General features: G+C 41.1%; 1 protein-coding gene across 2 annotated transcripts in view; it reads right to left on the reverse strand.

The window, feature by feature from the left end:
• Positions 1 to 11539, reverse strand: part of TLL1 (tolloid like 1) — a 127244-nt gene extending 115705 nt beyond the window's left edge. For both annotated transcript variants that reach the window (XM_088056879.1, XM_088056880.1), the window contains exon 1: positions 11145 to 11539. In XM_088056879.1, the coding sequence (XP_087913005.1) occupies positions 11145 to 11406 (262 nt within the window). In that variant the 5' untranslated portion in view covers positions 11407 to 11539. The remainder of the gene's footprint in view (positions 1 to 11144) is intronic.
• Positions 11540 to 23707: the final 12168 nt, after the last annotated feature.

Genomic DNA, 23707 nt, shown 5'->3' on the forward strand with positions numbered 1-23707 from the left:
TAGACACACTGACTGTGATCCATCAGCACTACAATCCATATTTAATTCAACTTCTTCCAATTAAAGGTATTATGAATGAAAACATCCAAAAGGCTTGGACTAGGTTTCTGTATTTCCACCTGTATTTCATGTGTGAAAGGGTTTCATCCTCAAGAATGCAGATAAAAAACTGGAAAAAAAATTAAAAAATTGAGGAAACCCCTCTCCTACATTCTCTGCTCTCTACTGCTCCTGCAATTTAGTGATCAAAGGATGAAAAAACTGTAGAAAGTGAACCTTTTCATGAAGGGGAAATATTTTTCTCCTTACTTCTTTCCCTTATCAGGTAACTCTAGAAAAGTCTGTAACTAAATTCAAGAACTTTCTTCAACAAGAATTGTCAGTCAAATCTAGACTCATTTATCACCTGCAGGTCTCACTCTGGCCATGATTTAAGTTCAACACACTGAAGAAACAACATCAGAAAGAAAACTCAAGTTTTCAAAACACAAAAGTAACAAACTATTCAGGCAAATGCAAGATTTGCAGAGTTAGGCTATGGTGTAAGGTTACTTAGTTCTGCACAGTAATTTAAAGCTTTTCCAATCCATCCAAGCTACACATAGCTCTGGGGAAATAAAACCAAAAAACTTTCTGCTCCCTTCTCATTTTGCCATTAACTAATTCTTCAATTTATTACATAAATGGGGATATTAGTACACCTGTTCCTCCTAGTTTTCTGAGATCTCTTTAGTTCCCAACAGCCTCTGGATTAGAAAATGTGTTAATTTTGGGATATTGCAAATCACTGAAAAAACTTTCAGGGCTTGTCAAACTTTACCTAATGGTACATGATTGACCTCAGTTTCACATGCCTGCTGTATTTTGTAAAAAATGGCTTATTATCTTTACATTTCAGATTTACAGATAAGAAACTGTGTATGCAACTGCAACCATCATGTTCATCAGCATCTTTAGTCATTTATCAGATTGCCCAATTAATAGAGTATTCAGCTATGACAAGAAGAAACCTATCTCTAAAGGTTGAGAAACTGTTGCAGTCATCAAAATCCAGTCTTATCTCCTGTGGCTTCTCATAAAGAGAAAAAAAGAAAATCAGATGCTCTTCAAGCTGCTGGATTTTTTTCACACCCCAGTCCAGCAAGAAAGAACCTGTAATCACAAGGTCACTGAATGCAAGATTTCATGATACTCTTGTGTTAGTGATGACAACTATAGAAACTGGGGCAAGAATCCAACTGCCTTCATTGATGTGCCTGCTATGCATGTGAGCACATGCATACAAGCAAGCCATAGCCCAAGTACACAGAAATAAATTAGTTAGCTCTGCTTATTACTTACTCACCTATAAACACTATCTCTAAAGTAGCTGGACACATTCTCACTGAGTCCAATGGCCTCTAGGTCAGATTTACACACAAGTTACCTTGGCATTTATAAGTGGGGGAAAAGAAAAAAGAAGAAAAAGTACCCACACAATCTGTACACATGACTTTAAAGAGCCTCTATAGATACTTCTTTAGGCATCTATGCTTCAATGGGAGCTCCTTATGTGGTCAGGTGAGCGCGTGAATACGTGTGGTTTATAGATAAACGTGTACAAGTGCTCCACTGGACCCATACTAACAACCTATAAACATAGGTGAATGCAGTTTTCTTCTATTGTTGGTCAATGTGTTTACAGTGATATTGAGCTTTGAAATTCATTCACATCCCAAAATAGCTAAATTGCATTTATCTTTTAGGCATGCTGCAAGACATGCGTTTCTGACATAGCACTTAGGGAGGGCTGAGGAACAAAGGAACTGCAACACTGGATCATATCCAAGGTCCTGTCTTTGACAGCAGTCACCACCAGCTGCTTCACAGAAAGAAACAAGAATTTGCAGTAGGTAGACAGGGATAATCTTGCCACATATTGGGGCTCATCCACTAAATACTGGGTTGAACTCTGAAGCCTGAGGTATATATCCATTTGAAAATCATTACTGTTACCATTTCTAAATATCAGCCCTTCAGATACCCCTGCTACCTATGTAAATGTCATATCATATATCCAAATACTGACTTCATGGAATGCTTTAGATTTCAAAAAAAATTCATAAAAAAGAGTTGCATAAAATCCCCACGTCTCCTAGTCTTGGTTCTGAATTTTCCACTTCAGAATTTAACAGACTAATAGAAGTAGAAACAAATATCTTCTATTTTATTTTGTTGTGTTATTTCTGAAATTGTTCATGTTCATCATGTTCCTTCTCTTTCATCTTCTCTTTGCTAACTTTAACATCTTTTTACCCTGTTTTCATTTAACAGTTTTTCCAATAATGTAACCTTGGGGGAATTAAATACCCATGCAAACCTGGTTCCTTAGCAATTTACAGGCTGAATTCATATTTTTTGTCTAAGGGTTTATTGTGGATTATTCTTTAACAATTTCTTTTTCCAAGCATAAAAGATTAATCTCTGTAAGTTTTCAGAACATAATGCAATTATGGCATATCAGTAACAACAGAAAAAGGATTTCACAATTCAGTTCTGAATCAATAGTCTTGAAGTGTTCCATAGTTAAAGACCGAGTAGTTTATATTATGACAAAAGGATGGGCTGATGGACATATCAAAGATACTGGTACAAAAATGAAGATCATAAAAAAATGGGTAACATGCCTTCAACATGGTGCTGACAATTTTTCATGGAGACACATTACGCTCTTCATTAGAAAAGGGCTAAGCAGATTGCCTGAACACAAAATACCTAATTTGTCCATTTCTCTGTACATTTATACAAGGGATGAAGAATTATAAGTCTGGAAACAGTTGTAAACTAGTGTGGCATAACCTACCTACAAATAAAGCTGAAGTAAGAGCATGATTGTAAGAGTACTGTTGAGTAAGGGAAAAATGCAAGTACAAGTGAAAAAGAAGACGTATGCTAATTTGTTATAAATATAAGGACATTTTACCAGATGGAGAAATTGGGCAGTTCATCGTCATGTTCTCACACCCGCAGAGTTGTTCTAAAACTACTCCTCATGAAAGCAAATATAATTCACTCTGCAAGTAAACTGCTTAAGTAAATCTTGATATTATATAAGGACCATATGAAATTATTTTCTTTGCTGATCTGAATACATCATCTAGAAACATTGGAAACTCTGCCTTTTTGGCCACTCTTTGGACAATCACTGTGCCCTAAGCAAAATTCTTTATACACTTTCAGGAAAGTGGAAAAGTATTGAAGGTCTTTAGTGCTACAATGCCCATGACAGCAAGAACGTACCTAACTAACACCTATTAAAACATCAGACACCAATAAAATGGATTTTTTTTGTTTAATAACAATTAAACTTGTTGCTAGGAGTATATTTAACTGCTGCTACCAGCGTGAGAATAATGTAACTCATCTGTGCAGCTATTTTGTTCCAACCTCCCCAGCTGGTGTCCTTGTCCCTTCACTTCTTACAAGAGCTGATACCTAAATTCCACCATACAATTTACAATTACCAAGAATCACAAAGTGGCTGGAAAGGTACTGGCACCTTTCAAATGCAGCAATGAGTCTTTGTCATTCAGTTTCTTTAGGAAAACACATTAAATTAATGAGGACAGGAAGACAGAGAATTTCCAAAGTCAGATTAAAATGCACTGAAAATGAATTTTAAAATAAACATCCTTCCTTGGCAAATTTATGTCTTTATTTTGTTGATTATTTCCTGATCAAGCATCATTTATAACCATCAGAATGAAGAAAAAAATTTCAAAAATCAATTCTAGTCAATTATTGATGGGCCTTTTTATCATGGAAGTATATATAGCAAAGAAACTGGTTTAATAAACACTGCATATCCTATTAGGCATCGTATTTCACGCACCTCAAGAAAAAAATAGGAGTTATTTTAGAGTAATATTGATTTTTTGGCATTTTGGTCTTGACAATCTCTGTTTAGTAATATCAAAAAGAAAACCCACAAACCTACATTTTGGAGCATTATTGCTCTGTAAAAGCTATCTGATTGTGCTCAAATATTTTCAAACATCTGAAACTCATTTATAGTCACTCAACATTTGCACTTGCAGACCATTAGGTGGGCTAAACTCCCCCCAAAAAGCCATGTGAGAGTATCTGTTTGAGTGGGAGCTGCCTCCATAACAGTCTGCAGGAGAAATCACTCACATGGGTGGCACACCGACACTCTGACTGTGTCCACACACACACTTCCCAGCTCAACCTGTTCTGACACAGTACTATTTATACAACCTTTGCACTTCAAGTACTGAGAGTCATCCTATTCCTGCTGACCAGCCAGGGACTGTCTTCACATACATGAGTCCAACAGAGAGAGAAGGTTCATGTATGTGTTCTGTATAAACATTTGTAGCTGGATATTTCAGGACTGGCTGTGCAGTGCTTAACAGATCATTGCAGCCCACTGAGCATCCAGCACGAGGCCTCTGAGAACATGCTGGTCACACACAGCCCACTCATCTTTCTCCTCCCCCTCATTTCCAGCTGCGAGCACAGGTGCCCAGTTTCTTTGCTACAGGGCTATCAAAGCACTAGAGGACAATCTTACAGAAAGCCTGATGATGAACTAGAAGTTATGTTTGGAGGGAATAACTGATAATTGTAAGCAAGAGAATAACACATCAAGGGAAGAATATAGGGAGGAGTAGAAGACTGGTCAGGCAGCAGAGGGGAAAAGCTGAAAAGCAAGTAAAAAGTGCATTCAGTGGAAGGGGAATCCAGAAGCAAGGGAACTCGTCATAGTAACAATGAAAGAAATTATAGGAAAAGAAGTAGGAGATGCACAGCAGACACAAAGAATGAATATGCATTAAAACACATTAACAGATTGGCCATTAGCTCTCAGCCAAGAAAAATATCCTGACAAGACAGAACTAAAAATACACAAAGATTTCTCTAGTCACACTTTCAGTTCTGTTACTCTGAAGAGATGTAGTAGGGAGGTGGAAAGAGGTTCCTTCTGGTTAAGAATGGGGGGTATGGACTGCATTCAATAATGACTGAAACAAGTAGATTAGAAAGATCCTAAAGAGGCTGAGAAATGTCTGAAAAACCCTATGAAATGCTGTTCATCCAAATGAAAGCTTTGAAAGGCCAAAACTTAGTTTTGCTCTGTAATACTGCTCTTAGAATATATCTTTTCTATAGATACATATTAAACCCAAAAAATACATACCGTAATATTTTTCCTAAGTTGAAAGCCAGACTATAAAAAGCTGTTTGAATTTAAGGATAAATACATCTTGTCTAAACAAAGACTAGAGATTTCTTCCATTGTTCATTCACTGTTATAAAATTTAGACTATTATAATGAATCCAGGAAGACAAAAGAGAAGTCTTCCTCTCCACAAGGTCCACTGTGTTTGTGAAAACCAGAAGTTGAATCTCCGATCTTACAGCTTTTGCATTTTACAGACCTTCTGTCACTACCACACACCACAGACACGACTTTCTCCCCAAAAAGAAGTGAATTAAATTATGTCATAAGCCTATCAGCCCCATTGTCCAGAGGGGCAATCAGAATGACATAAGGCAGATGTCCAGGTGTGGTGAATGTTTCAGAGCTTGCCTTGGGGACTTGATTCCAAGCTCAATTAGATTTGTTAGTCAGACTCGTTTTGCAGTGATGTAATACTGCTCCTTGCAGGTCACTCGTTTGACACACCGGATATATATTCAGAAACAGACGCCTATGGAAAGTGGTCTGGACATGAAATTTAGCCTTCAGTGTGGAAAGATATTCACGAAGTTAGAACATAAAGCATATCCATTTAATGTAGTTATCCCATAGTTTCATACTGAATTAATCTTTTCAATGAAGCCAAGGACAAAAAGAACTTGATGTTCTCACAAATCTCTTTCAAAGGTGTTGTGATACCACATTTAAGGCCATAAAAGATAAAGTAATGGTGGAGAATTCTGGGGCGAAAAAATCTTTAAAAGCTAAATTTGTCAGTTGTCTTATTTACCCTATAAGTTTATCCACAGCAGGATGGAAACCAGTTGGGAAGACTATTCAGAAAAGCTTGTTTCTGTTTCAGCTGCCTACACTATGCATTTACTACATGAACAGTCACAGTTCTGTCAATCTGGCAAGTGATATTAGCAGCACAACCTCTATATTAGTACAAACTGCACAATATAGCTTTAAGAGTCTACTACATGACTGAACTATAAATATGAAAGATCTTGATTACCTAAATCATGCAACAGATTCAAAATATATAATCAGAGGCTTTAAGGATCTTCCTATTACCAGAATGCACAATTAGAATGATTGCAACTGAACACACATCCCAGAGCACAAGAGGGAAACTAAAATAAAAATGTAGCGGTATAGAAAGCTGCTGCTACAACATCAGGAAACAATAGTCAGACTACAGTTACAGATGACACTGCATAATAATTGTACTCGACATTTACCATCAATCATTCCTGTTCAGCTACTTTGCAAATAAAAGACATTACTAGGTTTGATGCTTCAGTGATGTGAGAAATACTAATTTCCCTGCTATGGACAATCCAAACTTTTTAAATTATTATTTATAAAGTAAATAAACAAGTTCCTTAGATTCTCAAAGGAGGTAGAAATGGACATGTAAGGACAGTCTGTCTTAATTTTCTCTAATTCTCAATCAGGCAGGCATGCATTTGACATACAGAATTTGACATACAGAATTTGTTCTTAGTCAAATAACTGCATGCTAATGAACTTTCAAGATAAAAAGTTGTAAATATAATTGCTTGTCTTCAATATTCTTTCTTTTGACATTTTTATCTAGCTTCACTGAGGGAAAAAATAAAAGCAATTCATGCATCATTTGAAAGGAAAAAAAATCCCAATTAACTGGGTTTTGGCAGGGGGAGTAATCCAAACTAACTGCAGTGAAAACTGTAAAAGTTTCATTTTCCTTGGGAGAATTTCCCCTAGTGCAAGACAAAATTTCTGGTGCAAAAATAAACCAAAAAATCCAGGCCCACAAAAGGGAAAAATAATAGTCCAAGGAACTCAGCTTCAAGCTTATTCCCCAAATCTGTAACATTTGTTTTAGTAAGTGAAATACCTCACAGAAGAAATGCTAAGAGAGATTTATCTGAGGACAGACAGCTGTCCAGAGGCTGAAAACAGGCCTCAGCACTGTGGCTATACAACAAAACTAAGACTTCTTGCCTGATCTCCCACAGTTCATGGTATTTTAATTGGAAGTCCACACCAGAGTACACCCACTTTTTTTATTTGCTTTGTTTTGTTTTAGGAAAACAAAGTTGTTGAGAAAACAAAACAAAAGCCTTCAAGAAACCTTGAATATCAACTAAGTGCAGTCTATGAACAAGTATTACAGGACGGGAAATGATTTTTCTAGCCATCTCTCTCTATATATATTTCAGCTGATATCCTGAGTAAGTTATAAATTGTGTTAGGAATGGAAAGAATTGAAAACCTTCAGGAATCCACAGGTAAATGCAGGTGCATGCTGCAATCTGAAAAGTCTGGTGGTGCTCCTTGAAATCTAACTCAGCATTTTCCTCTTTGGAGTGATATTTGATTATACAAATGCTGATCTGTGTCCTTAGATTTAGAGTACGGCATTCCCAGTTTCACATCTTCTGGCAAATCAGATCTTGAAGATGAACTAAGAATGCCTTACACTTGAACTCACAACGGTAAACACTGAGGGCAATATCCTGCAGAGAGACACAAGGAAATATCCGAGACATCAGAAGCACAGAAACTTACATCACATCCCGCTGTTACAGTGTGCCAGCATTCTTGTCTTAAGGAGGAGTAGCATGACCCAAAATTCACACACAGGTTAAAGGTCTGCAGACAAACCCACGGGAAACCACACAGCTCATCAAGCTCTTCTGCACAATGTCAACAGCTTCCTTCCAATGGTTATTTCCCCAACAGCATCACAACATTTCTCCAGGCCCTTCTCTTCCCTGAAGTCAAGGGCTCCCAATGTGCTGGCTTTACTGTTGAGACTGTACTTTGGGGTTGTTGCAAACAATAGCTGCTCTTTTAGATGCAAATCAGTTCCAGAAACACCTCCTGGTTCTACAGGGCATCCAACAGGCACCTGTCATCTGTAGATTTTTCACAAAGCTGGAAATATTGTAAGAAATGTGCTTTTCAGCCTCTATTACATCCCACACTGTGCTGCTCCCGGGAATTTTAAGTCAAAGCAACAGTGTGATTCTAGGCACATTCACTAAAATGATCCCTTCCTTGTGAAAATGTTAAAATACACATATAGTACCTATAAAAAAATCCCACAGAATACCCACAAAGAACCCTTCAGAGGCTGTCACATAGTGTTTCTGGTAAATTTCTTCCATTTTTTTCACAATAAAACAGGAAGAAAGGGACCTACCAGAAGAACATTTATTCACCAGAGGTAGGTATCACAGACATATAGAGTTATGACTTCATCTAACTATGGATCTGACGCCTCATGTATTTCTTTCTGTCACAAGATTATAAACGTAGTCTGTGCAGTAAAAACTAAGCAACAAACACAACTCACCAGAGGAAATTTGAACTCTAATAACTTCTAAAATACAAGTGAAACAATCTTGCATGAGCAAGATGCAGTTTGGGGTAGGTCAAATTATTCTAGCATGTCTGAAATTTGCACAGGTATCACTGGAGTTTTTGAAGCATATCACCAGGTAAAACCAAAAATTACTTTGGGTCTTTGCTGAGTTGCAGAAATTCCCTTATATCTGGCTCCTAACACTGACCCAAATGAGCAGCCTGAACAGCTTAAAAAACAAACAAACAAACAAACAACTTTTACAGCCTCAGCTGCAGGCCCTCAAGATGCAGTAAAAGTGGGTGTTAATTATATCTACAAAGCTTGCATACCTTGAGCGTTATCTCAGCAAGAATTCTCTTATTTTATCCTGTTACCTTGCACATAGAGTGACACATAAATTAGAGTGTGAACATCTCACACCCCTGAGTGTGAAGCCTGGCTTTGTCCTTCTCTAGGGCCCCACTGTGGAACCCATCCTGATGGCAGAGATGAGTAAATTTACTCCTGGAAGCCCAAAACCCAGCCCAGACAATAAGAGCAGACCTAGGGAGAGCACACACTTGGGCTATGCTGTTAAAAGAGGCTGAGCACCCGCTACTCCCAGCATCTTTGATCAGGCACCAGTACTTTACAGGCTGAGATTAATGGAGCCTTTATGAAAGGTCTAGCAGGAAAAGTAAATTGGGAAATACTCTTGGAGGATCAGCTTTCATTGATATATAGGGCTTTCAATTTATTAAAAATGATGGGTACATGGTACACACCCAGTGTGCAGCAGTGAGGTGCATTTTTATTTCAGAAGAATTGCCACACAATAAGAAGTAAATAAAAAAAATGTGTTTTCTTTTACTGGATGGAGAACCTCACAGTGACAGCTTTTAAGACAAAGAAGAACTACACACAGGTAACTCTTCATACACCTACCTGTCTGCCATCCCTGTAGTACCTAAGCTCCCTATCCTTGTGAAGCAGCACAAGTAAGAGCTTCAATAAAATGTTTCTGTGGGCCAAATTTTCCAAACAAATGCTTCTTTCTCCAGGCAAAACAAAGTGATGGCAGAGAATTGGCAATGCAGATCAAATTGCAGTCTCCTACTGCTGTCTTTCTCTCATGCATAACCTCAAAACAGTTAGTATCATGAATTGCTAATTATTCCCACTATGAAAAAAAAATCCCACAGCAAACTGAGAGTAAATATGCATTTCTTATTATATGAAATGGTGCATATGAGTCTTCAAAAATTACAGACCAGAAGAGTTCAGGTTAACAATGACCAGTTATTTATACTCATTTGTGAGTGCTAATTGAGGAAAAAGTACTGTTTTGTTTGCAGTTGCTTCTGTTCTTTTTGAACTTGAACATTCTTCAGTTATAAGCAAGTCAGACCTAACAATTCACACTTAGGAACAAAATATTTTTGTGATTAGAAAAACAGAGTGTCTGCATATTTGGCATATATGTACACCACATTCTCTTCAACAAATTAAAGAAAACCACACAGCTACAGTGAACACAACCTTTGGCTGAACTAGTTTTCAGAATATAAAATAACTAATTAATGCAAAGGAGGCTGCTAGAAAACTTGAGCGCTTGTTTAACAATAGAACTGTTGGGCATGGACAACCGCTGCTGTTGATAACACCTTGGAGAGGATAAAAAAGCATCACCGAGGTACAGTTATCTACTGAAATACCAGTGGACGCAGTTCCTGAGGTCAGTTCTTGTTACTGATAACTTTAACGGGCGAAGGATTGTATCTGGTACTGAAGAGGCTGCGGTCCTATATCAGTAGGATAAACATTCTAGAAAGCCACCGTACAAAGTGAGGAGAGGCTGTAACTCAGCTCTTCCCGCACGGTTTGGAAAGGGATGTGTCGGGCTCGGAGCACGCGGGAGGCAGGAACGCCGTGGAACACCGGCCCGGGTTCCGAGAGCGGGACGCGTGGGCTCGCCCGGCTGAAACCGCGGCAGACACTCACCACCCCCACGGAACCCTCCCGCATCTACATCCCGGGCCCGCCCCGGCCCACGGGAAGGGGTGCCCGGCCGGGGAGCGACAGGTTGGGATGGAAGAAGGCTGGAGGGAGGCGGAGGCGGCACCGCGGGCAGGGCCCCGGGGGAAGCCGCCACCCTCTGGCGGAGCCCGGCCCGGCCGCTCCGTGCTCCCGGTGCTGCGGGGCACAGTCCCGCCCCGACACCTTCGAACCCCACCGAAATGCTCGCTGCAACTTCCGCGGCTCCGGCGGCGCCGCCACCCGAGCGCTCCTCGGCCGGCACAACGCCCCCGGGGCCGCGGAGCGCTGGCGGCCGGGCCAGCCCTGCCCGCCGCCGCGCCCCTCTCCCGGCCCAGCCGGAGACCCTAGGGAAGTAAGTGGGAAGTCACAGAAAAGCAGGTCCCGGGTACCTTCCCCAGCAAAGGGGGCTGGACGTAGGGCGCCGGCTGCGCTCGCCGCCGCTGCCCCGGGAGGGAGCAGGTGAGCCCGGGACTCCCCCTCACGCACCCCGCGTAAATAAAGCCGAGACAAAGTCACCATCTGGGGAGGGGGCGGGGAGCTGCATTAGACGTGGAAGTCACTTACCGGCTTTGCAAGGATCCTTATAATCTATCGCCTCGGTTTTATCCTCTTCAGTGAAATCGTAAGTGTAGTCATAATCAAGGCCAGAGCAGGAAGAAGGCTTCCCGCAGACAGTCCACCCGGCCAGCCACAGTGCCATCCTCCAGCAAAGCATCTTCATCCTCCCTCGGGCGGAGAGGTGGCGAGCAGGGCGAGGGTGAACTAGGCGGCCGGCTCTGCTGTCCACGCCGGCTTGGGAAAGGAGGGTAAGGGATGGAGAAACCATAGGTTTTGGGGGAGGTTGGTATTTTTTTCCTTCTCCACCTGGAGTCTCTTCCAAGAGACGGTGCTCCCTAGGTAGCCACAGTCAGACGGGTGCGACACAGAGTGAGGAGCATGAGCGCCGCTGCCCCCCCTGCCCCCTCGCCGGGGAAAAGTCGCTGGGTGTGTGGGTGGGCGCAGGGGGTGGACTCAGGCCGGGAGATCCTGTCTGTCAGGGCTTCCCCTCGCCTCTGTCAAAGCCCAGCCAAACTTCCCGCGGAGGAGGAGGCGGCGGCGGCGGCTGCTGCCCGCGTCCCGCTCCGCGCCCGGCCCGCGTCCCGCTCCGCGCCCGCCGACCGCCGCGCCGCCGACCCCGGTCCCGCTGATGCTGCCAGAAGATGGATCCGGGCTGCACATCAGCAAACTACCTCGGGGAGAGGGGGAAAGAGAAAGGGGAAAAAAAAAAAAAAAAAAAAGAAGGAAGGAAAGAAAATTAAAGGGAGCGGGGAGGAGGGAGGAGGAGGTGGGGTACACTACAGCGAACCGCGGAGCTCTACTGATGGGAGGCAGCAGCTATGCTGGAAGGAGCAAAGTGTCAGAGCTTCGCCCCCCTCTGAACGAACACTTACTCTAAGCTCTGTCTCTGGCCTGTCCCCCCTCCTCCGTCCCCCTTTAACTTACGAAAACCTTACAGGCAACTAACACACAGTCGTCAGCATCCTGCTTACTTATTCATACAGTCAGGGTCAGGATCCGGGCTGCTTCTGATCTGCTCCCTTGATAGTGTGTCTTATGGAAACACACGCGCATTCACTATACGCCTCTATCTCCATATAGCTTTCTCTCTAGTTAAGCAGTGCATGGCGTTTAAACAATAACAACAACAACAAAAGGATAGAGATCAGATAAAACAATGCGCAGATCGACACCCGGCAGCCAAAAAAGGGCTAGAAAATGGGTGATGAGGAGGACGATGAGAAGAATTAACTACAATTTAGGATACAGGAAAATAAATCAGTGTCTGTATATTTCCCCCTCTGCTGCTGCTGCTTTGCAGTGTTAGCCCCATGAGCTGAAGGTGGGGGGTTAAGGAGCGAGGGGGAGGGGGAAAGACAAAAGTTTAAGAGCCCACAGTTTGTTTAAAACAGAAGAAGGCATTATAAAAGGTCCACTGGTCTCCAGAAGTTCAGCCAAGCAGCTGGGAACCGGTTCCAAAATGAAAGTAAGAACAAACAAACAAACAGGGAAAAAAATAGTCAAGGCAAACAAAAAGTAAAATTGCAGCATGCAGCAGCAGCGCAGAGATCTTGCAGTCGGGCTTCCCTGCTCTCACGTGGATCTCCAGGAAAGTGAAGGTGGAGGTTTATTTTCCAAGTGAAGTTTCCGCGGGAGCCACCGCCCCGCTCCGCGGTGTCCTGCCTCGCCTCGCCCGGCCCCGCCGCGCTTCAGCGCCGAGGAGCCCCGAGCTGCCGCCGGCTGCGCGGGGCCGGGTTTTGTTTTAAAGCCCGACAAGGGATCAGCGCGCAAAGCCTCATTTCAGCCGATCAACCTGGAGAGGGAGGGGGAGGAGGGGTGGAGATACGTGCTGCTGGAATAAAATGAGATCAAGCGGGAAAAAAAAAATATACATATAGATATATAGGTAGCTAGAGATCTCCCTGCCTGCCTCCTCCCCTCCCCCGAGACGGGCAGCTTCGATCCTGCAGAAACGCCTGAAACTGTTTCAGACCAAGGTGAGACTTTTCCGTAGCAAACTCTACTCCTCCTCCTTTTACGAGTTTCCATGGAAAAGGGCGGGGGGGACGACGAGGGGCGGGTAGAGGGGTGTTTCTTTTGCTCCCGTTTCGCCGGGGTGTCACATTTAACACGGACTTTTGAAAGAGCTGCCGCGGAGAGGTGGCTGCGTCTTTCTCTCACGTCCGAGCCCGCACAGGCTCGCTCTCCCCGCAGCACTTCCCGGTAGCCTTCCCTCCGTGGCAGGGGTGGAAATCCGGAGACAGTCCCTTCCCCTGGCTGTGCCAGGAGCGCGGGCAGCGCGCCCCTCGGCCCCGCGGGCCGCTCCAGGTGCCGCGGGGGGGCCGCGCCGAAAGCGCTTACGCAAACTCCGGGTGGGCACACTTTGCTTTCACGGGAGGGAGGGAGGGAGGGAGGGGGCACAACTTCCTATCGCCGCTGTCAAGACTTAGCTGGCCCCAAAATTCGGGGTTGGGGTGGCTTCAAAAGCCTCCTTTGGAATGACGAAACCTGTAGTACCTACCCGGGCACCCCGCGTCTGCCCCTGCCGTCCTGCGAATGAAGGGTTAGTGCTGCTATAGATGGGCACCCTCGGCCGGTCATAACATTAAAACTGGAAAGGTCGGTTAAGACAGAGCTAATAGGAGTTTAACAATATTAAGAAGTCTGGCACCGAGTAGCGTCAGTGTCTTTGAAGTGCTTCCTTATATTTTTGGCATCCAGGCTATGTCCACATTACTCCTAAACCAGGCTTGTTGCTCCAAACTTGAAAGCCAAGGAGTGGGCAGCTGCCACTGAAAAGGTGCAGCCTTCACTAGGCAATCTTTCTCCCAGCAGTTCAGTTTGCTGTGTGTCATAAAGCCTTCAAAAAGCAACGCAGACCAGATGAGAGAAAAGCTTGAGAAACTTGTGGCCTTTCCCTCTTCAATACACTTTCTATGACTAGCCACCTCAGACACTTGGAACTGACTCCAAGTTATCAGAGACTGTTTCTATCAGTCCCTCAGAGCAGTGTCGAGGCTGATGACTACCTCTGCTTGCAGTGTCATGGTTTGGTGGCCTGTGGTTTGCTAAAGAAACCAGCCTGATCCAATCTGAAATATGGTTTCTGTTATTTTTTATGTCCGCAAAGGAGGCAGCTTATTTTGCAGTGTTATTAATTACATGCTCTTTTGGAAAAGTGGACCTCCCTAACCTGGTTTTGTTACTTTGCTTGCTCTGACTTCATGTATACACACCTTTAAAAAGTTAATTTTCTTTTCTGTGCCTTTGCACCTCCACTCCAAAAAGAAACTGTCAAGCAAGCATATGTTTGTCGACAGAGCTTTAGAAACACTGATTTTGCTGATTGCTTTACAGCCCAAGAAGAGGAATGTACAACATGCAATCCTCAACATGCCAGTCTCCCAAGTGAGGAGATTATTAGAGCCTCTGCAGCAGGAGATTAAGTCTCCCAGCAAGGTAGGAACTGACGTCACCTTCAGCCTCAATCTGCCCCATCCTCACCATCCCCAGCACAGGCAGAGCAGCACCAAGCACTCACAGCCGTGAGGACAGCTGGCCTTGCAGAGCCCTGACTAAGACAGGAAACAAACTCAGAAACGCTAGATGGGAGTCATGCAGAAATCTGGGCACATGAGCGCTGTAACAAATGTGTGTATATGTCAGGGTAAAAGCTGTTTTCTGCTTGTAACCCAGAGCAGCTACACGTTAGAATTACTCTTTAAAATATGCATTGCAGCTCTGCAGAAACTATTCTACATTGCTTAGGTATTAATATTCCCATCAGTCACATAATTAGAAAACTTTCTTTATATTAAAAGAATTTTTTTCCTAGTAACCAAACTGTTCCACATTAAAAAAAACTTTTTCCCTAAGTAACCTGTTAATTATTCAACCTAGCTCCTTTCATGATGCAAATTTTTGAAACATTTTAAGTAAAAAATATTTTTTCCTTATCACACATTCATGTCTACCATTCCAAAAAGCTCACAACTCTGATAATCCATCTGACAACACAGTCAATCAAAATCCATCCTACAGCCGTTTCCAAAGAAACGAATACATAGCCAGGAAGACAGAATGCTTAAGCTGGAAGGAAACCAACCAAAGGAACACAACAACAGCAACAACAAAGCCATTTTCCCTTTTCTTTTAAATTTACTGATTTGTAGGTATATTACAGGGACAGAGATAATGGTAAATGTAGTTATGTTAAAAGTGGTGGCGTTATTTATATATATATATATGTTTATTTATTTATTATTATTATTGTTTTTTAATACAAAAAGCTGGAGGCTTTTCAGCTCTTCCTACACAAAAATGAAACAACCAAAACCAAAAAAAAAAAAAAACAACTTTAAAAAAAAGGACAAGTATGTACCAAAGACAGACACAATCACAGAACTAAAAAAAAATACATATGAAACATCATTGCTCACACCTCCTCCTCATTCTTTGGCTATCTGTCTGCTGCTTAGGCCTCCATCTAGCGTGGAGTTTTAGGTGGGTGGACACAATGGGCTTATTCACAAACATCAAGCTCAGCACATGCCTAAGGCTTTGAAGGCTGAAGACCATGGTGGGTCAGCTCCTTGGGACCAGGACTCATGGGGCTTTTCAGGAGGCTACAACAGAGAAGTTCTGCAGAAACTGGTTACCTTCCTGCTTTATCTTCTGATAAACATATTCTCTCTGAGGTACCTAGAGCACTTCTGAAGCAGCTGTAATTATGTTTAAGTATTTGCCCATTCCCCAAGTGGTCATTCTGAAGGGAAATACTGAAGCTGAAAGCACATTGTGACAAATAAAGTGTCTATGTAACAAACATGCATATACACAATCGGAACACTATATTGAGTGAGCCATGTAAACTAAAATTAAACTTTTAACAGCAGTGGGCTCAGCAGAGAAACCATATTTCTCCCTTCTCTCCTACATGTACTCACATATTATAAGTTGTTCACTGCATGTTCACATACAGTTTTTTCCTACAAACCTCTGTGCTTAATTAACAAAAAGTCCTTCAATGTTATGTCTTCTGTTTTGTTTTTATCTTTTTTTTGAAAGCACGCCACATGCTTTATTCATTATGCATTTATTTAGATCCTATTCTGCATACGGAGTTAGTAATTTCCTCATGGGAATTTTATTGAGCTTGTTGTTACAGTATTCATGGGCTTCAAAAATATTAACTATATTAGTTTCCAAAAATATTAACTATATTAGTTTCATAATACACCTCTCAGATGAGGAGATATTGTGACGGGATATGAATAATACATTTGGGAAACAGCTATAGATTACCTGATTTGATATCTTGTAGACCTGTCAGGACTTGGCACTATAGAAAAGCTTATTTCTTCAAGGTCTGGTTTCCACTGCTTTCAGTTGTAGAAATTTTAGTCAGTGACTAACAATCTCTAATCAAACCCTGGAGTTTTCAAGCATCTGAAAATGAGAAGCAAATTATCAAGAAGTGTAATTTAAAAGCCTTGAACCAGCTCTATCAAGAAACTCTGTAGCAGAGACAAGAACGAAGACATGAATTTCAAACTGTTCAACTCTCTTAAGACTTTTGACACCCCTTGTCTTCCCATAATTCTTTTTCTTCAATGCTTCCTTCAGTTTCTAGAATAAACACAGTCAGACTCCTGCCAGCAACAGCCTATCATTAATGATACCCACATAATTCAACCACTGCTTTGAATCTTCTGCTCCTCAACAACACAGTACCTGTTAGCTTGAATATGTCATGCTGTGTTTGGCCCAGCATTTGAAAAGATGTGTATCTCTATTCACCACTGGATTTCATGGCAGAGGAGAGAATCTTGGGATCCCTTCCAGATTCTGGGAGAGGGTGTTTTTAAATAGCACACTCCCATCTGCTTGCTTCCCATGTCCATGCTTTGCCTTATCTTGGCTTGTTATTTCAAACCTGTCTTCATTCCCTCTTCAGTCTTGGCTGCTCCCACTTTTGTTTTTCTTATCTAGTAAATGCTAATGTTTGATTCTCATCCCAGTGCCAGCTGCCCTAGTTGCACTTTTCTTTAATCTTGTGTTGGGACTTCTCACTCTGGGATTCATCTTTAGCTATGCAGGGTTCTTTTGTTGCTGCTGTTTTTGCTGTTGTTTTGTTTTCACTCCCTTTACCTTTCTGTCTTCTCACCCAATTTAACTTTTAGTTATGTTGACATCCACCCTCCTTGTCTATTCTTTACTCCAGGTGTGTACCACAAAGCTGATCTTGTTCCTTGACCATATTTTCCAGTTGCAGAGGGAAAGTCCTCGCTCCTGTCCTTACATTGCTGTTCAGGCAGTTTTTGCTTGTTTGCTACCTTCCATCTACATCTTCACTCTGTAACTTCTGAGGCACAGCTCCCTTATGCAAAAAATTTTGTTGTCCCAAAATACATCTATCATTCCTGTTGCTGATTTCTCCCGATCACACCCCATCACATCCCTTTCTCAGGAGGTTTGTGCTGGCTCTACTATGCTCCAAAATCAGTTCTTCCTCCCTATCTATTCAAGTGAGACAACCTTCCCCTCCCCATCCCACAGGTATGACTGCAGAGATTAAGCATCTGAAATTACAGCTTCTTCTCAATTAAGTGACAGATCCAAGCAAGGCACTGTTCAAAATGATCATGTGCAGGTGGCACACTCAGGTAAGAGACCTGTTAAAACTGCATCTGTTCAAGGCTGGTTGTGGTGATGTGTAAGTCCATACCAATGCTGGTGATGTGGAAACATACCAATGTTAAGAGGAACAAAAGGATACATCTCTTTACATAAGGATGGATATTCTCCTTCTTTCTATTCTGCTCAAGATTTACCTACATTTTCTACAGGCTGAGCATAATGAAGCTCTTCCAAAAATACTGCTGTGATTTTTTTATTAGGATCAAACTCATATATTTCCATGTTTCATTTTCAAATACCTCTATCATTTAAGCTAACATTCTGAAAGAAAGATTGATGAAGAAATTAAAATTGAAAATCAGCTCATAGCTGACACTAGCACAGAAAATGTCATACCAAATCTTCACAATTAAGCAAAGGTGTATAAGCAACTTAAAAAAATGCCTACTAGCAGAGAGTGTCAAGAAAATTTAACATTAGATACCCAACCAGATTATGTTTATAACATGGTTTGTGTAATGTTCTCTCCATTTTGAATCCTCTGAAAGCTGCAGAGAGCAAAACCACATTGATAACATACTGATGTTAAAACAAGTAATCAAGCAACAACAACAAAACCACTAGTGTACTACTTAAATTAGAAACTGTTCTGTGTTTGCTCAGCATCCCTGCTCCTCATCAAGCAATAAATCAATTTGCAGTAGCTGTGGACAGCTATTTAAACACAGGGCCAGAAGAGCTTAGTTGTTAAAGCAGTGTTCAAAGCTAGAAGGTATAAGGTTAGTATAAGAGGTCATATTAAATATTCACTTTTCTGAAAACAGCTGCATTCCAAGTATTTGGAGACATCCTGACCTTCTCTTAATTAAAAAAAACAAAGTCTATTAGCTTTGAGCTTAGAAGAGTTTAGCTTGCAGTTTTTCAGAAGACAGATAGAGCTTGCCAGATGAAAAACTGGCATCTAAATGTTTGCCAACTTGATTTTGTTTGGTTTAGTTTATTGTCTAACATCAAACAAACAAACAAACAAACAAACAACACCCCACCCCACTCCCAAAAACCAACACCTCACTATCCCCCAAAACAATAGCCAAAAGCTGTTTGGTTTGAAGTTTATGTTTACAACTTGAAATCTTTCAGGATCCAATTCTCAACTTCGTAAGACGCTGCTCCTCGTCAAAGTTGACAGCAAATTTGTGATTGACTTGTATCAGATCTGATCAGGGTCACTTATCAGTCATCATTCTAGACACTGGTAACTGGTAAACATAGTTTCTTTGGCAATTCTATGATAATGTAAGCAAAATATAAAAATTGTATTACTACTCCCAGACCTGTTCTTCTACAGACAAACGTTGCTGTTAGACTCAGAAGTGACATTTGTTATTAGACTGACTAGGTGTACAGGGTTAATCTTACCCTCCAGTATTCAGCATACTGTCACATAGCTGGGAGTCAGTGGATGATTTTTGACAGAATAGAGCCTCTAATGAGCCTGATCTTTGGTGACTGCTGAGCATTTTGATCTTCCATTCATTTCTAGAAGACGAAGCAGCTCAGCACCTTGACTAACAGGAGTCACTGTTTTGAGCTGTGTGCCACGCAGATGAAAAACCTCTGGTTTAGTTTACATTGTAATTTATCATTTATAGCATCTCTGGCACTTAGGGCAGAAAACATTTAACACTGACACTGGAGGTAAGGAATCAAAGCAAATAGAGGAACCTTGACCTAATTGGGTTATTACATAGACACAATGTATTCTTCTAGTTCTGGCTCACTGAAAATAAATAAGGTCTATCACCAGCACCCAGGAAGAAGAATGGCCATTGTCTTACAGGAAGCAGCATGAAACTATGATGATACAAGCACTATTGATGACGGAAATACTGTCCTGTAGTCATCAGCATTGTTTTAGCTGTGTTAATACTTGTAATACTTATAATACTCGTAAAAGTTCTCTAAGCAGCAGAGAACTTTCACTTTTTTCAACACTGTCCAACATTTATATTTCTCATTAATACAGGTAGAACATACCCACTGAATTTTATGGGGCAGCTATCAAAAAAATAAAAAAATAAAAAAATCCTCATCTACCTAAGGTGTCTTACTTGTCACCTTTTTCTTATCTTCAGTGTCATAAGATCATAAATGTCTATGGCAAAACTAATTTAATTGTATCCACATTATCCAGCCCTCTCCAAAATTATTTGCACTCTGCTTATTGTCAATTCTTCTTTACTACAATAGAACATTTTCCAGCAAGAGCTTCTTTTGAAAGAAGGCACTGATGCACCATGCAGCAATAATTAATAACCTCTGTCTGGAGAATTCAGGGATTATATTGTATTCTAAAGCTGAATGCTCTTTCACTCACCAAGGTGATAGTTTTGTGCAGGCACAATCAATATTTGCTGTAAATAATACATATTTCACAGTAATTACACACATATATATGGAATACACATATATTTTACAAATCGAGCTTAACTTGCAGCCATTTTAGTACAATTTTCCTTCAGCATGATTAGAGTATTAAGCTCTTGGAATTCATTTTTTGCCCCCTCACCTCAAAGCTATATAATTTGCAATTCTAGAGACGTCACAGAAGACTGACTAGAGATAGCTATTGTCAATTGAGGGCACATACATATGAATACTCAATATAAAGGACCCAAACTAAATTCTGAGACCAAAGCACTTCCAAAATTAATTCCAGAATCTGGAATCAGCATTTACATAAAATTTTTATCTTTCCAAGAAAAGGGTGAAAGAGGTCTCAGGCACCACTTGTGCATGCATAGTTCTGTGCTGCATTTAATAGAATCCATTCTCACTGCAAAAGCAGTATTTTCTGAAGAGTCAGATTTATTATACATTCTCCAGACACACAGGTTTGTGTTTCCCATGTGCTGGCAGGAATGCCCTTGTCAGATTATTCACTGAAGACTTTACTTTATGAGTACAGGCTTAAAACATTGAATATATAAACAACTTAGAATCTTCAAGTAAAAAGCATAAGAATCAAGGTGTACATTTCTATTCCTGTTTATTCTTTATTATATATTTTTACCTGCAAAACAGGTAAGTTTTTTTTTTAAAAAAGTATGTGTGTGCATGTGTATTTTATTTATTAAAGGATTGCATTTACTATATAAAAACTGCACTTAATTTCCAACGTCTAAAAATGCCCCTACCTTTATATACCATAGCCAAATTTATATCTGTGTGAATTCTCTTTTTCAGTGAGTGACATGGGCAGCAGTTTACAGGACAGACATTGCAAATAAACTTTACACAAAATCCTAGCAGTGAGAACAGTCAGAAATATTCCTGGTTTAAGACTAATGTACATTAAAGCAACAGATCATGACTTATAAATGATTCAAACAACCTTCATTTTGTGAGAAACTCTCCTACTACTGCTTTTCCTCCTTCTTAAACACGTTTTCTTCTCTCTGTATTATTTTCCTGCAACCTGTCACAAATATGCTGAAATCCATTCCTTTGTCACTCAACTCTCCTTCTGACAGAGATTGATACTGTCAGTTCATTTTTATCTTTATAAGTAATTATTTCTTTGGTGTCAAATGTCAAACTATTGAATACAGGTTTTTATATTTGCATATTTTGTTTGATTTTTAATATAGTCACTTGATGTATTTGTAACAAGTTCTCTACTCCTGTCCAAGTTCCATTCACTTTAATGAACAGATCAGTTTGCCAAGTGTCGCCATCAGAAAATTCGGATCTCTGCTTGTTATCACTTGTTACTTTTCTTTCTCTAACTTCCATTGTCAGCGTCACCACAGGAACAGAATATCTGCTTTTTTGCGAAATAAAGATATAGGAACATGTCGGAGGTTTGGTTTAAAAAGCAGTGGCAAACCAGAAGAGGAACCTCTCTTCTGAAACCGAATCTATGATTATATTTTAGTATCAGAACATTTACAAAGAAATCATGTTGAAGTAGCCTACATTAGGTCTTCAGAGAGTGTACACATAATGGAGTTGATCAGGTAATTAGCCAGAGAAGTGATAAAACACCACAAGGATTCTGTGTGAAAGAGAAGACTGGCACTTCTAAATAAAATTTATTACTAACTTTCAACAGTGAGCACTTAATGAGCATAATATAGAACACACTTCCTGACCAAGTCTCCTGTTCATGGCCAGGTTAAGGTCTGCAACAAAAACAATCTCACCTGTACCAGCGATAGGCCTTTTTTACAGATTACCCACCACATATAGTTAATAGTAAGTAGACAGGGTCGTCTTCCCAGACTCAGCCCTCCTGTCCTGAGCCAAGCTGGGTTTTAGCAAGCGCCAGAACCACCCGGAGAGAGCGCAGCGCACCGTCCCGACACTCGCTCGTGTTTTGGCCCAGCATGCAAGCGATGGCTTTGGAGGTAAGGTGCAGACGTGTGGTGGCATCCCTGCCCTCCGAGCGATTTTTTGGCATCCTGCGACCCCTAGTGAGAGCCGGGGCCACCCCTGTCCCCGGTCCGGGCCGCCAGCACCGGCGGGCTCCCGCCGGGCACCGGCTGTTTCCAGGTCGCGGGCAAAACATCTCCCGAGGGATTTCCATTTCCCCCGTTAGCTGACTGAAAGCTACTATAAAAACATCATAACGCCTTGCCTTTGGTTGCTTCGAAACAATGCGCTGATTGTGCTGCAACTTCACAAAAAGCTGCTGTAAACTCTCAAGGCAGCGGAGGGAGAAGCGAGAGACAGCACTCATCTTCTACATAGCACCCCAGGAAAGAAGGAAAGAAAATTGCCGGCTCCACTTCTACTTAATTATCCTCATGTAAAGGCCTAAGCCTTTGCAAATAGAGACGATCAGTAGGGAAACGTATTTGTTCGCCTGCTGGTGATAGGAAAACATTGGTGAGAAGTTAGTCTCACAGCATGTAAATTTGCAAGCTAAGCTTTTTGCTGTTGTCATCATGCTCAGATCCACCAGAACAATGGAGTTTACAACAATGATTGATTCTGTTCTAAACACATACATGAATTAAAAGCTGAAAATGTAAACATGCAATTATTGAAGAGGAAAGGGTATTTCTTAACTTGATTCAGTTCCCTCAGCTAAGATCAAGTTGGTATACTTGGTTGCATCAGAATGTGTGTTTGAATATACAGACAATGGTAAATATCAAACTGCTTTCTGAACAGACGTAGTGTACACACACTTGTAGAGCTACAGCTACAGCAGGAAAGGGGGCAGTCTGCTATTTTAATTCCTACAGTTAATAAACAAAACATGCAAACAATTCTACCTAATGCTAAAAATAAACACGCCAGAACTTTAATATTGCAATTATCCAACGGAAATTATAATGCACATAATACCACTTTTTCAGTGGGGAGATCTTGACTATCTTACTGGGGAAGCACTGTTATCTGTCAGATTAAAAGATTCCAGGATATGAAATGCACCTGGTTTTCAAAGACACATATTATTAATCTCTTGTGATATATTAATTTCCAAAGAAGCAGTAGAGGCTTAGAATGAGGGGGGTTTATTCAATCTTTTACATCAAAATAATTATGGCTTTCCTTTGATGAACAGAATTGCCTTCTGATTCCTAGCTTTCTAAAACCCACTAAACTCAAACTGAAGCCTTCTAGTCAGTCTTCCTAGAAGTTTCCATCTGCTTACAACCAAAACTAAAAGTCAAAGACCTTCAGCAGTTCAGATTTAAAAGCCTACTTTGAACTCACTCAAACAATTTTCTTTGAGAGTTGAAATTCTCACAGATGTTTGAAACTCTCCCAGAGGTTTGCATAATGGGAGCATGGGTAATATGAATGTTAAACAAGCCTGCAACTGCCATCTTCTATTTTTCCAAAGTTTCTTTTACATGGTTTAGTACCTCCTATCCATTGCTCACTTTGCTAAATCACCACTCTAAGCAACATACTGCCAAGCCTATAAATTGCCTCTG

Source organism: Pseudopodoces humilis, chromosome 6, assembly GCF_049639895.1.
Source record: "Pseudopodoces humilis isolate 2021_Gansu_Grassland_sample_001 chromosome 6, ASM4963989v1, whole genome shotgun sequence".
Classification (NCBI taxonomy): domain Eukaryota; kingdom Metazoa; phylum Chordata; class Aves; order Passeriformes; family Paridae; genus Pseudopodoces; species Pseudopodoces humilis.